Source organism: Galeopterus variegatus, unplaced genomic scaffold (genome assembly GCF_000696425.1).
Source record: "Galeopterus variegatus unplaced genomic scaffold, G_variegatus-3.0.2 Scaffold1415, whole genome shotgun sequence".
Taxonomy (NCBI): Eukaryota; Metazoa; Chordata; class Mammalia; order Dermoptera; family Cynocephalidae; genus Galeopterus; species Galeopterus variegatus.
The window spans coordinates 41,773-55,381 of NW_007727526.1; the positions used below are offsets into that span (position 1 = coordinate 41,773).

Sequence of the window (13,609 nt, forward strand, 5' to 3'; positions counted from 1 at the left end):
GCCGCCCTGAGGGCCGCGCGTGTCCCCGGCCGCGGCCCCGCCCCGCCCCGTCCAATGAGAGCCTGCGACCAGAGGGGCCGTCCGCACACTTGGCCCGCAGCGCTGTTCGGCGCCGCAGACCCCCTGACACCGCACCCAGTGCTCGGGCAGCGCGCCGCAGACCCCGGGCTCAGCACGCCGCCGTCGGCTTCCGGACACCTCAACTTGAACCCGTCTCCGGGATTCTGCGCCCTGGCTCCTGGACTCTGGGTGACCCTAGGTCCCCGGCCGCCGGCGAGCCCCATGGCCCCCCAGGGGGGTGAGACAGGAGCAGCCTGAGTAGCCCCAGACGGTGCCCCGTCCCCGCCCCCGGGCTGCGCGGCGGGAGTGCTCGGGAAGCTATGCTGAGGCCGGGCGGTGTGCAGGAAGCTGCGCAGCTCCCCTCTCGGCGCGCCCGCGCCCCTGACACCGCGCCCGCGACCGGACCCGCGGCCCCCGACGGCTCCCGGGCTTCGGCCCGCCTAGGTCTTGCCTGCCTGCTGTTGCTGCTGCTGCTGACGCTGCCGGCCCGCGTAGACACGTCCTGGTGGTGAGTGTGGTTCTCGGTTGGACGGGTGAGGCGCTGGGTCGTAGAGGTCGGAGGCTCCTGGAGGCTCACGGCATGGGCTGCTCAGGAGACTAGGACGTCGCTTCGACAGCGACGATCCGGGCAGCACCGTCTCTGAAGTCGCGGAGTGGTGGGTGAGGGCGGCAGGGCAGTGAGGAGCCGCGTTTTACGCGCCTAGTAAGGAGGACGCTGGGCATTTGGAGCGAGGACGCCCAGTGGTCGAAGCTCCCTAGGCCCCCATATGCTGTGCCCCCTCTATTTTAGTTCTAGCCCCTTAGGGCAGAAGCTACCTTCCGAGTTTCTATCTGGGTGGGTTCAAGGAATCAGTCACCCTTCTGGGGCCTGCAAGGCCGTTCGACAGGGCCCCCAATCGCCTAAGGTCGCCCCGGGGAGTGGGGGGAGTGGAGAAAAGGGCGGCTGGCGAGGGCGGACGAGTCTCTTGCCAGTCTACCCCACCGGGTAACGTGGGCAGGCTTTGGTGAGGCAGCAGCACCCAGCATGAGCTTTAGAAACGGAGTGGAGGCAAAAACTACCCAATTAACTCCCACAATTACAACAAACAAAACACTTGGGTTTGTATAATCTAGGCATTTGTCTTCAGCCTCTGCTTTGAGGATTCTCTTGGAATCTTGACGTCTCCCTCCCTTCTCTTCCCCAGATGACCCCATCTCCCATCTCTCTCCTCCAAACTCTTAGAGTCCCAAAGAACTAAGAGACCCTCTCCTCAGATTTCTTGCAGGCCTTAGGCTCCACATACTTCACAAGAGGGCAGACGAGGCAAAAGGCATTAAAAATCCACTGGATGTCTAATGCCTGTTCTCTTCAGAATCCCCCCACCAGCCCTGGATGGCACTCTTCCCCTTTCTAAGGAGAAAGAACTGCTCTCTCTCCTCCCCTACCTGGGGAAGGGAAGGGCAAGGGGCAAGAGTTGGACTGAGAAAAGACTCAGTCTTCCCGTGCTTCCTCTTCACCTCCCATCTTGGACTGGGCTACTGCACCTCTCAACCATGCAGTGCTCCCCTTTCCTTACTCTGCTCCTCCTCCTGTGCAACCCTCCACCCCCAAAGTGTGGTTTCTTCTCACCTTGCACCCAGTGGCTTTTCTCCTCTTGACCTGGAATCTTGGCTGGAAGGGCGATGGGCCAGCCAGCTTGGGCTGCAGATTCCTATCAATTCAAGATGCTTCTCTCTCCATCCCCACCCCCCAAGCCCCAATACCCCACCCCCGTTTTCCTGTTTTAGAAAAATCTCTTTTGGATCTTTTTTTTTTTTTTTTATCTCTGCAGTGTTGGGGAAGGCAAGGAGGGGGGTTCTGGATGGGGAAGCAGGGAGGCCTATATCTTACATCTGGCTTGAAACATTCCTTTAGAAAGGGAAGAAGGGGGATAAAGAGAAAACCCTTTCAAAGTTCAGAGTGAGATCAAAGCCACCCTTTTACCTTCATGGGCTCTGTTTGGGGACTTGCATCTTCAGGGTCCCTGTTGAGAGAGCATGAATTAACTGCTGACCATCTTTATCCAGCCCAGATGGTAATTTGCTTTTAAGGATTCCTGATTGCTTCTTACCAGATTGGGAGACAGTCTTAGGGACCAATTGGTGTTTGGGTGAGGAGATGACACTGGTAATTTCAGCATCCTGGTAGTGATTCCTAAAGACCCAAGTGGAGTTTTTTCTAGTCCCCACTTTGTACCCTTGACTACTTCCTCTCCCTTTTCCTTTCTCCCTCTACTACCTTCCCCCCACATGGTTAGTATTAAAGATTTTGGGTGGAAGAACTTGGAATGGAGGCAGGTGACACACACAGGGACTTAGCAGCCCCTGAGAAATGGAGGAAGGCAGCAACAGGGCCAGGATGGGGAGTGGGTGCAGAGGTTGTTTCAGTCTCCTTGCACCACACCTGTCATAGTTGTAGGCCCAGATGCCTGCCTCAGTGGTCACCACCCCTGGGATAAGGTGAAAAGCTGCCTTCTGAAGGCAGGTCAGGCTCCCAAGGTGATTATCTCTCTTTTCCTTAGGAAAAAACCGAGCAAGATTGATATTCTGTACAACCCTTGGAAGAGATGCCTGTTGACTGTGTGTCCGTGTTCCGTTCTGGAGTAGAAGGCCATCATTATCACCAGCTAACAGTCTGATCTTCATAGCCTGAGATTCTTCCTCTTACTCTCCAACCACTCCCTTCCTCTCTCTTAGCTGGAGGAAGAAATGGATGGTCTCTTCTTAGTCTATGACAAACTGCACATGAAATAGGGGGCTCCTATCATCTGCTTCCCTGTTCTATTTTCCTTTCTGCAGGGGTTTGTATGTAGGGAATCAGAAGAGCAGGACTGTATTCATGGGCTCATAAATGGAGAGAAACAGAGTGGTATCATGTTAGCATTACTGTTACTAACAACAGTTGCTATTTAATGAGCCCTTACTGAACTCTAGGCACTATAGCCGAGCACCTTATAAGCTCATCTTCTTCAATCCCCAAAATAATCCAGTGAGGTGGTTCCTATTATTATCCCCATTTCACAAATGAAAGTGAGAGATAGGAGTGGTAAGAAACTTGTTCAATTTCACACTAATTTGGGGGCCAGATTGGTCTACTCCTAGTTAAGAACTGTGTGCCTCTATTGTCCCTGGAATGAAAATGAGCTTGGGACTTTGGAGTCAGATGACCTTGGTTCATCCTGATTCTCCTCCAGCTAGCCCTGATGGACAGAGCTGGTTACTATCACTTCATCTCCCTGAACCTCAGTTTCTTCACTTTTTTATGGACATCTCTGTCTCATGGGATTTTTGTGCAGAAAAAAAAAAATGTTTTGTGAACTGTAAAGTACTACCCAAATGCTTTTGTATTAAGAGCAGATTCAGGGAGGCTTATAGTTTTATCTCTGTGTTCAAAGTCCCTATGTTCTGGGCTGAACTGTGTATACTAGGGGTTGTACACTAGAAGGAGGGGAGAAAAACGAGGATCCCTGGCCTCATTAAAAGGACACAATAAAATGTCTACAAATAGGCTGGCAATGTCAACATGGAGTAAAGCTGTAATTGAAATGAAGTTGTGGCTGGCTGGTGGGAGAAGGGAGTTGGGGGTAAATCAGAGAAGTTAGGTGTTTATTCTTAAAGTAGTTATTGAGTACCTACTATGTGCCAGATACTATTCTCAGTACTGGGGATATTGAGGTGAGCAAAATAGACAAAAATCCCTGCTTTCATAGAGCAGTGCATCTAAATCCCATGGGGATCTTGATGAAATGCAGATTCTGTTTCAGGAGGGCTGGGGTGGGGCCTGAGGTTTTGCATTTCTAATAAATCCCTAGGTAATGCAGATACTGCTGTTTTGGGGACTAGAGTGGGGAAGGGGGCTAGAGTGGGCACAAGTCATTTTGTCAAAGGAAGGGATGTGAATTGGTCAAAAGCAAATGAAAAGATAGCATTCTGGGAAGATGGGAGGGAAGTGAAGAACTCCTGGAGGGGAAAATAAAGCTAGAGAGTCAGGGGCATCTGGCACCCTCTACGAGACCATGACCTTGGGGGATGCCTTAAACATCTTTGTGCTCCTAATAGCTGAGCTCAGTGTTTGGCACATGGTAGGCATTTTGCAGGCATGTGTTGAACTGGGAGGCAGATGGGCTCAGCTTCAGGCTCAGCTTTATTGGAGGCCTCCACACTGGCTACAGGGGCTGACTATTGGACAGCAGGCCACTGCTGTGTTCTACAGTCTTGAAGCAGTTTAGTGGGGTAAGGTGACAGTAGAGAAACTTAATTATCTTCCCATCTTAGATTCTGAACAGATGTTCCCACGCTCAGTGAGGATGTAAGAAGAAAGATCAATGTGGGCTGCAGCAGAATGGATTTAAGTCAGACCACAGGAAGGACTTTTTGCCAGAGTTTGGCCTGCCCCACTGCAGACTGTCTCATGAGAGCTGGATTATTGGTCTCCCATTCCCATCCAACCCCCCTCCTCCCAAGCCCCAGTAAAAAAAAACAAACACCCATTGCCTAGAGTAGTACTCTGGGGCTGAACTGAGGAAGCAGAATGGTGGTGAGACAGGGACAAGCTCCAACTCCAACGGTCTTGATTCTCCAAACAAAGCACCACGGCAGTGGGTGTAACTCCAGGCTGTGCGTCAGGCAGCCCTTTCCGGCCTGGCCCGGTCTGGGGTGTTTATTTTGTTTGTTCCTGGAAGCTGTTGCCCTGATGGACAGTGCTGGGGACACTGATTCCATGGGATTTGTTAGGGGAGGGCTAGCCCTCTCACCCCTCCCCTGGGACAGATGGGCCCCATCAGCCCTGCTGAGTTCCCAAAGAGGCAAGCATCAGCCCTCCTTGTGTTTGTTTGAGTTGGTGTCACCAGTGGTGATCCAGTCTGTGGGTGAAGGCTGGTTGTGGGAATGTTGAGGGGGGGGCACAGAGCCCAGGGTAGTCTAGCTTTCCCCCTTCCCCCACCAGCTGCCCTCCCTTCTCTTCACCCACTTCTAGGCTCATTTTGGGGCTGTTCCCAAACCACAGGCTCATTCATAACTCAGACCAAATCTTTTCTGTCTGCAGCAGCAACTTCTCTCCATGGCCCCCACCTGTTCAGAAAAGGGGAGAGAAGGCATCCCTTTGATGTGTTATGGACATGAGAATAGAGAATTCCCAGCAAATCAAGGAAGGTGCTATGCGGTTGGAGCAATAGAAAGGGAGCAGTAGGGCCGACCCCGTGGCGCACTCAGGAGAGTACGGCGCTGGGAGTGCAGTGGTGCTCCAGCCGCAGGTTCGGATCCTATATAGGGATGGCTGGTGAGCTCACTGGCTGAGCGCGGCGCGGTGCGGGCGACACCAAGCCAAGGGTTGCGATCCCCTTACCGGTCACAAAAAAGAAAAAAAAAAAGAAAGGGAGAAGTAAAGCTGGGCTGTTGAGCTGGAGGAAGTGGGTGAATGGGTCAGATCTCTTTTGGTGGCCTCTTGGGGAGAAAAGGTGATGCACACCTGTTTTCTCTCTGAGGCTTGTGGTGGTGTCCACGGCTAAGAGTGTTTGAAGAGAAAATATTGCCGTGAGAATGATGCTAGCAACCCACCTATCCTTTAGTAGCCCCTCTCAATTGATCTTCTTGCAATTGTTCATACTGGGGACTGGAGTATGGGGAGTTGCCTGTTACTTACCTTGGCCTTTGGCTTCCCACTGCAAACAGCCCTCGGCCCATGCAGGTCCATCTCCAGGACACTGCCTTATAAGGTGGGGAAGATGACTTTAAAAGGTTCGTTAGTTAAGAAAGGCCCTGAGGACTGAAAATAACGGGTATAGAAAGGAGAGTTGGGAGTGGGGTCTTCCTTCCTGTACCTCAGGATTGAGACTGAGGACTTTTTAGCTACGTGGGTCTGACTGTGTAAACACTACTGAAAATTGGCCACTACGTCTCTTCCCAGTGGCCCCTCCCTGTCTCCATCCCCCTGCCACCAAACTATGTCTTCATGGACCAGACACACACGACGTGCCTCTTACATGTGAGTGTAAGAATGTTGTCTCAGACCCTTGTTTCATTAGTTTATTTTTCCATGAAGCTTTTAATGTTTAGTAAATAAACAAGCAATGGGTTTGTGCGACATGCCCACAGCTTCTGTGTATGTGACACATGCCTGGCCTGTGTTCTGGGAGTATATCTCACTTTGGCTTTTGGCTTGGGGAAATGGAGATGGTGGGAGACCACTCAATTACTCCCTCTGCAACTGCATAATTATTTCTCCTGAGCTTGTGGGGAACAGTTCTACCCATCAGCCTCAGAGAATGTAGGCTGGGGGGAGGGGAAGGAATCTCTCTAAGGTCTGGATGCCAAACTCCCCCTGCTCCCCCCACCCCTTTTTCCCCTCCTGATGCAGAAAAGGTCTGCGGTGCTCTTACAGGGCCATCTCCACCTTGCAGGTACATTGGAGCACTGGGGGCCCGAGTGATCTGTGACAATATTCCTGGTTTGGTGAGCCGGCAGCGGCAGCTGTGCCAGCGTTACCCAGACATCATGCGTTCGGTGGGCGAGGGTGCTCGAGAATGGATCCGAGAGTGTCAGCACCAGTTCCGCCACCACCGCTGGAACTGCACCACACTGGACCGGGACCACACTGTCTTTGGCCGTGTCATGCTCAGAAGTAGGGGTCTCATTCACCCTGCCCCAGCTCCTTTCCTTACTATGTTTGGGGTGGTGAGTGGGAAGGGTTGGCATGATCCCCCCTCTCCTCTCCCAAACATTACGTCATAATCAGAGAAAAACTATGGGGAAGCCCAGAATACAGTTGGGAACAAACCTTCAGTATCTTAGATTTGTAGGCAGGGGTTCCTCTAAATCCTACTGCGCTGGGATGATGGGACAAAGGTAAAGCATTCCCTAGCATCTCTATCTTTCTCCCTCAATGTCCCTGCTTTCCCCAACCCCCAGCATGTATTGTAAGGCTGAGGACTAGGAATAGATCCACCATTCTTACCAATACCATCACTACTGTCACCCCACCACTCCTAATACTACATTAATGGGAACAAAAGATAAACAAAAAGGTGACTTATAAATATTTGGAGACTCAGTGGCTTGGCCTCAGCTCAGCAAAAAGCTAAGCAGAGCTAGACAATAAACTAGTAGAAAGAGAATGAGATGGGAATCTAGAGGTGCCAGGAGTACAGAGGTGATGATTCATTAGTCCCAGAAAGCAGGAAGGGAAGGAGAGCAAGTAGGGAAAGTTAGCATGTCTCTCCAAACAAGCCAGGCTGACCCCTGGGCTGGGGTCACCATTGTAGGGGAACTGTCCAGCAGAGTGAGACTGAAAAGGCCTAGAATGTAGACTAAGGTAGGCTTAGCTGAACTAGTGCTGGTACTCAGTGGCAGGGGATGATTCACCATGAGACTTTTCAATGGATGGCCACAGGGAATTTAGAAGGAAACAAGAACACAGGTCAGCCCAAGAGGTCAGATGTACAAAGAAGTGGATAGAGAGTAGTGAGGGCTGAGGGGAGAGGTCAGATACTCTGGGAAATGCTCTTGGAAGAGAAGGGCACTTTGAATAAAGGGAGTATAGGGGAGTGGCTTGGGGAAAGAATAAGAAAGAAGAGGAGGTTTCAAAATTGGAGATTGTGTGGGCTGAAGAAGGGGACAGACATGGGCCTCTTTCCTGAAACACACCTTTACCTTTCTCTCTTTAGGTAGCCGAGAGGCAGCATTTGTATATGCCATCTCATCAGCAGGGGTGGTCCACGCTATCACTCGTGCCTGTAGCCAGGGTGAACTGAGTGTGTGTAGCTGTGACCCTTACACCCGTGGCCGACACCATGACCAACGTGGGGACTTTGACTGGGGTGGCTGCAGTGACAACATCCACTATGGCATCCGCTTTGCCAAGGCCTTCGTGGATGCCAAGGAGAAGAGGCTTAAAGATGCCCGGGCCCTCATGAACTTACATAACAACCGCTGTGGTCGCACGGTCAGTAATCATGTCTGTGTATATACATTCGTATTTGCTGGGGATGACTAGTATGATGGTACTTCAAAAAGTTCACAGAAAGATTTGTATTGTCTTTAATTCCATTTTTCCATGAACTTACTGAAGTACCCTTGTATGTGTGACCATGTACTAAATGTGAAAGTAGAAGAGCTGAAGGTTTCTGGATCACTTCCAAAAGCCCCAACATCCTAGACAGGAGCACTAAATGCAAGAGAATTTGGAAATCCCTAGATTCAACCAGGTGCATAAAGAGTCTTCACATAGGTAAAAAGTAGGAAAAGGTGGAGGAAAAAAGGGAAGTAACTTTTTGAGAAGGAAAAGAACTGCTTTCATAAATACTGAGAGAACAAGAGCTTGTTCTAGTCAATTCACTGGCATTTGAGCACCTCCTGTATGGCTAGTACTGTGCTGGGAAATGGCACACTACAAAAGTTGAAGGTGTGTTACCTGGTAATCATGAACAGAATCCTGTGGCTCTGAAGTCCAACAGGCTATCATGAACAGGAAAGCACTGTCAGTCCAGGAAGATTTCCTAGAAGAAGAGGTTCTTGAATTTGATCGGGAAGAATAGCTGGGATTTGATGTGGGAAAGAACCAAGGGCTCAACTAGCCAGCCAGGGCCAGGTCCAGCAGATCTCAGAGTGCTTTTGGCCCTAAGGATGACTAAAAAGTACCCTGACTGTACCTCTCCCTTAACCTGCCTCCCCTCTCCCCCAGGCTGTGCGGCGGTTTCTGAAGCTGGAGTGTAAGTGCCATGGTGTGAGTGGCTCCTGTACGCTGCGCACCTGCTGGCGTGCACTCTCAGACTTCCGCCGTACAGGTGATTACCTACGGCGGCGCTATGATGGGGCTGTGCAGGTGACAGCCACCCAGGATGGTGCCAACTTCACAGCAGCCCGCCAAGGCTATCGCCGTGCTACCCGGACTGATCTTGTCTACTTTGACAACTCCCCAGACTACTGTGTCTTGGACAAGGCTGCAGGTGAGTAAGGAAAGCAGGCAGGGACAAGGAGCCCCAGTTCTTAGTGCATGCACCCTTGGCTAGTCATAGTCTGTTCAGTCTCAGAGTTAGGGAAGGGGATGTTATGGGAGTAGTCAGTCTCCTCCCCACAAATGAGAACCAGGTCATGAGACTGTTGACTTTTGCCTCAGTCCACCAGGCCCAGTGCTGCCCAAATGGAGAGGTCATCACTCAGCTCCTTGAGGCCCAAGGTCATATATCGCTGCTTTGTATCTGCAGCATCTTGGATACAGTAGGCACTACTCAGTGAATGTTTAAATGAGTCACCTGTTTTCAGTTCTGAGCAATGTGGGCTACACAAAAGTGTACGATGCAGGCGCAACACTGAGGGTTGCGATCTGTTGCCGGACACGAAAAAAGACAAAAAGGAAAAAAAAAAAAAAGTGTACGATGCAGCCCTAAGCCTTTGGCTCTTTACAGTCTAGCTAAAGAAATGAGATGTAATGGGTAGACAAATGCAACTGCAAAGAGAGATGACTGGAGAAATCAAGAAAAGTTTATTTGAAAATGTGGAATTTAAGCTGCTCCTTGAAGCTGCTCTCTATGGATAGCTAGAGAGAAAAGGCCGATACTCTGCACATGAGCAGAGTGGTAGGTGGGAAAGCACATGACCTGTTCCAGGGACAGAGAGCAGATCAATTTGACTGAGTAAATGTTTCCAGTAAGGGAGATTAAAGCTAGAAAGATAGGCTGGGACCAGAATATGAATGACTTAGAAGGGCTTTATATGGTGTGCTATCGTTGAAGATTCTAAAATGGAGCAAGAAGAGATTCCTACCAAAGGCAGGTAAAGCAGAAAATGGTTGGCAGCAAGGAGCAAATGGTTATTTTTTGATCTGTTCTAGATATTTGTGGTGGAATTCTCAGGGATGCTGGAAGGTGATATGGTATTTCCCCAAGGGAGTGGAACTTACCATCCTGGCTCATATTTCAGGTTCAGATAGGTTGAACTAGGAACAATATGCAGTGCAACAGAACTGCTCCTCCCCTGGTTTCTGTCATGGAGCTCCTAGGCTCTTTTCTGCAGATTCAACAATCAGGACTTGAGTAAGGTGGAGCCAAAAACCTCAGCTGTCCTTGGTACTGTTCCCAACCATCACTGTCGTTCCTGGAGAGTCAAGTGGCTCAGAGCAAAACTGAGCACAGAAATAGGGTGAGGCTTTCCCCAAGCAACAGAGAAAGTAGTTTGTATACTTTGTAGGGTGCGAGAAGAAAAAAGGTTGGGAGAGCCCTTCTGACTCTTCTAGTGGTTTCCTGCCACTAGGTATGTTTTCTTCCCACATGGTTTAATTCAGAGGGTTACCCTCTGGTTGCCTGGAAATAATTCCACAACATCTAAGGTGTAAGCCTATACTACCATACCTAAAATGCACATTTGGGGAAGGGTCTTCAGAGTCAGGAGGGAGAATGAATCATATGTGTGTTGGTTTTTCTCAGAGGCATAAAATTAGGTCTCATAAAACCCAATGTGGGGCCTGGAATTCAAAGTTTATAAGTCCTCCCAGAAGGAAGTATGGAGCCAGGAATTCTCTCCAAAGAAGCAATGTCCAATTTGAGTTTCTGTTATCATAGAAATGTTCTTATTTCTGTGTTGTCCACTATGATAGCAACTAGCCACATGTGATTATTGAAATATAGCTAATGTGACTGAGGAACTAAATTTTTTTAGTTTATTTAGTTTTAATTAATTTAAATATAAAAGACCACATGTGGCTACTACACTGAACGGTATAACTCCAGAGTGTAGAAGAGGTTTTAAGTGCACAAAAGAAGGACTTGAGACCCAGAGCTTCAAGTTAGGAGAGTAACATATATAGTAGACTTATATATGCCTATCATTAAAAAAAATTTGGGGCCGGCCCGGTGGCGCACTGGAGAGTGCGCCGCTTGGGAGCGTGGCGGCGCTCCCGCTGAGGGTTCGGATCCCATGTGGAGACCGGTTCCCGCTCACTGGCTGAGCGAGGTGCAGACGCGACACCGAGGGTTGCGATCCCATTACCGGTCAGTAAAAAAGACAAAAAAAAGGGAAAAAAAAAAAATTTGAACATGTACCTTCATTATATATATATTTACATATAGGTTATATATATGTTCCACAATACTAATATGTATATTATAAAACATACACCCCAAATAGATATTTTAAATTGATTAGATTAAAAAATGTAGAAGTTCTAACATTTTCTTCCCATATCCCAGTGGAATGTGGAGACTACGGCTGTAGAAATCAGTTGATCTATTCTCCTTCTTGAACCCCAGGCTAGTCACTTTCCCATCTCCGGGTCCATACTAATAAGGGAAAGTGTTGAAGTAGGTCCTCTCTAGGGTCCAACCATTCCAAAATTCTATGATTTTATGATCTGTTGGCAGGATCTCTTTTGCTGAAATAAGTCAGAATGAGGTCCCAAGCATTCCCTACGCAGGGGGAAAACATCATCCCTACCCTTCAAGAGTCTCCACTGTAGGGGATACTCCACTGCAAGGAATTCCTTAGAGACATGCCTCCAACGAGTCATGCTAATCAGCCCACCTCCTCAGTTGAACTGCGATTATAGATATAACGTAACAACCCACTAAGTTAGATGCTATTATTATGTCCAGTTTTTTCATTTAGGAAAACTACAGCCCAGAGACGTTAACTAAATTGCTAAATCACACAGCTAAGAAGTGGCAGAACTGGGATTAGAACCCAGACAATCTGACACCAGGGACCACACTTCTATATTACTTCCCTGTATAGTACAACTTAATAAAATATAAACTAAGGACCAAAGTACTAACAAACGATAGCGGGATCAGAGTCATGGCAGACTTCTTGGAAGAGATAAGTTATATGCTAAGTTTTTTTCTTTTACTTTTTATTGTGGAAAATTTCAAACATAAAGTAGAGAACCCTCACCCTGCCTTAACAATTATGAACATTTTAAGGTTAGATTTTGAAGAGAATATGGAGATGTGTATTGGCAGGGAGAGAGATTGCAGGTGAAGTCAGTGGCCTTTGGGGAGCCTTAATGGTGGGAAGAAATAAGCCTGGTGCAGAGGGCAGTGAGAAGATGATAATTTTGGCTAGTAGGTATATTTTCAGAAAAAGGATTCTTTATGGCTTCCTCCTGAGAATGTGGGTAAGGGTACCTAGAGCAGCTGAAGGTAGAGGTAATTTGGTTCTCACTCCCTCTCTTCCCCAACCAGGTTCTCTAGGCACTGCAGGTCGTGTCTGCAGCAAGACATCTAAAGGAACAGATGGTTGTGAAATCATGTGCTGTGGCCGAGGGTATGACACAACTCGAGTCACCCGTGTCACCCAGTGTGAATGCAAATTTCACTGGTGCTGTGCTGTGCGGTGCAAGGAGTGCAGAAACACTGTAGACGTCCATACTTGCAAGGCTCCAAAGAAGGCAGAGTGGCTGGACCAGACCTGAACACAAAGATACCTCACTCGTCCCTCCACTTCAAGACTACCAACTCAAAAGCACAAGATCTTTGCATGCACACCTTCCTCCACCCTCCACCTTGGGCTGCTATGGCTTCTATTTAAGGACTTGGAGAGTAATCCAGAGGGACCTTGGTGTCCTGGCTGGTTCCTTAGCCCTGGGAAGGAGTTGAGGGGATATAAGAAACTGAGTGATTTCCTGATTTCCCCCGCTGGAGGTTTGAAGGGGAAGTAGAAGAAGTAGGGGGTCTTCAGAGTGATATGAGTTGCACTAAAGTACCTGGTTTAGGCTCCTATTTCCTTTCCCTTGCACTGGCTTCCTGACACTTCATGGGTATGCAAGAGGAAGGGTTCCTGGATAGAGCTTCTTTTTGTTCCTACCTGGCTGAAGGTAGATGGGACAGAGATGAAACTGCATGTCCCTTCCCTAGAGAGAGTGTGGGCAGACTGCCTGGTCCTCCAAAAGAAACTCTTAGGCTACAACATTCTTCTATTATCAACAGCCTGACATTGCTAGATAAGAGCCACAGTGGACCACGTTCCCATTCACATGGTCATGTTTATAAACTGCTGTGTTTTGTAGGGAAAAAAATCATATAACTATACAAACATATTCTCTCTCTCTTCTCTCCTCCCTCCCTCTCCCCTTTCAACCTATGTAAGACAGCACTGCCTCTCTTCTTCACTTGCTGACTGTTCAAACTGAGGTGGCATGCAGTGGTTCCCATGCCTGATCATTACAACACCCTGGAACACTCCTGGGAGAGAGTAATTTACTACTAAGTCTGGCTAGGCCTTAGGATTTATTTTTTTCTATGCATTATTCTGGAGGTTAGCCAGATTTAGGAAATGCTAAGTAAAAAATAGGCAACTCATAGAGGGTGGAGGAGGGTAAGCAGACCTGATCTGAAGGACATATGTGAGGCATCAATGTATGCCTGATAGGTAGGATCTCTGGCTTTGGTAATTCTTAAGGAGAAGATTCTAGCCTTTGAAGCTGGGGGGCAGAAGCCAGTGGCTACATACAGAAAGAGAGCTGTGGCTTGGGGCCAAAGTGGTAAACAGCCTAGAAGGGAGCCTTCCCCCATTTATTCAACAAGTCTTTATTTAGTGACTCTCC

At 48.7% G+C, this 13,609-nt stretch overlaps 2 protein-coding genes across 3 annotated transcripts in view; one reads left to right on the forward strand and one right to left on the reverse strand.

Annotated features, from left to right (window-relative positions):
* On the forward strand, window positions 1–13,265 carry WNT2B (wingless-type MMTV integration site family, member 2B). Its single transcript, XM_008576836.1, has 5 exons — window positions 1–568; window positions 6,477–6,697; window positions 7,740–8,017; window positions 8,756–9,020; window positions 12,249–13,265. The coding sequence occupies exons 1-5, from the start codon at window positions 381–383 to the stop codon at window positions 12,476–12,478; spliced, it is 1,182 nt and encodes a 393-aa protein (XP_008575058.1). The 5' UTR covers window positions 1–380; the 3' UTR covers window positions 12,479–13,265.
* The window catches only part of ST7L (suppression of tumorigenicity 7 like), a 95,376-nt gene continuing 83,714 nt past the window's right edge, over window positions 1,948–13,609 (reverse strand). Inside the window, exons 17-18 of one of the 2 annotated variants that reach the window (XR_550783.1) lie at window positions 2,151–2,233; window positions 1,948–2,063 (exon numbers count right to left, since the gene is read on the reverse strand). The gene's annotated coding sequence lies outside the window, so the exon portion shown is untranslated. Of the gene's footprint in view, window positions 2,234–13,609 lie in introns of both variants that reach the window. The other variant, XR_550782.1, reaches the window with a different exon arrangement.

Coding starts and splice junctions, on each gene's coding strand:
- WNT2B (XM_008576836.1), top strand. CDS start 381: ATGCTGAGGCCGGGCGGTGTGCAGGAAGCTGCGCAGCTCCCCTCTCGG. Junction 6,698..7,739: donor TGGCCGTGTCATGCTCAGAA/GTAGGGGTCTCA, acceptor TTCTCTCTTTAG/GTAGCCGAGAGGCAGCATTT. Junction 8,018..8,755: donor ACAACCGCTGTGGTCGCACG/GTCAGTAATCAT, acceptor CCTCTCCCCCAG/GCTGTGCGGCGGTTTCTGAA.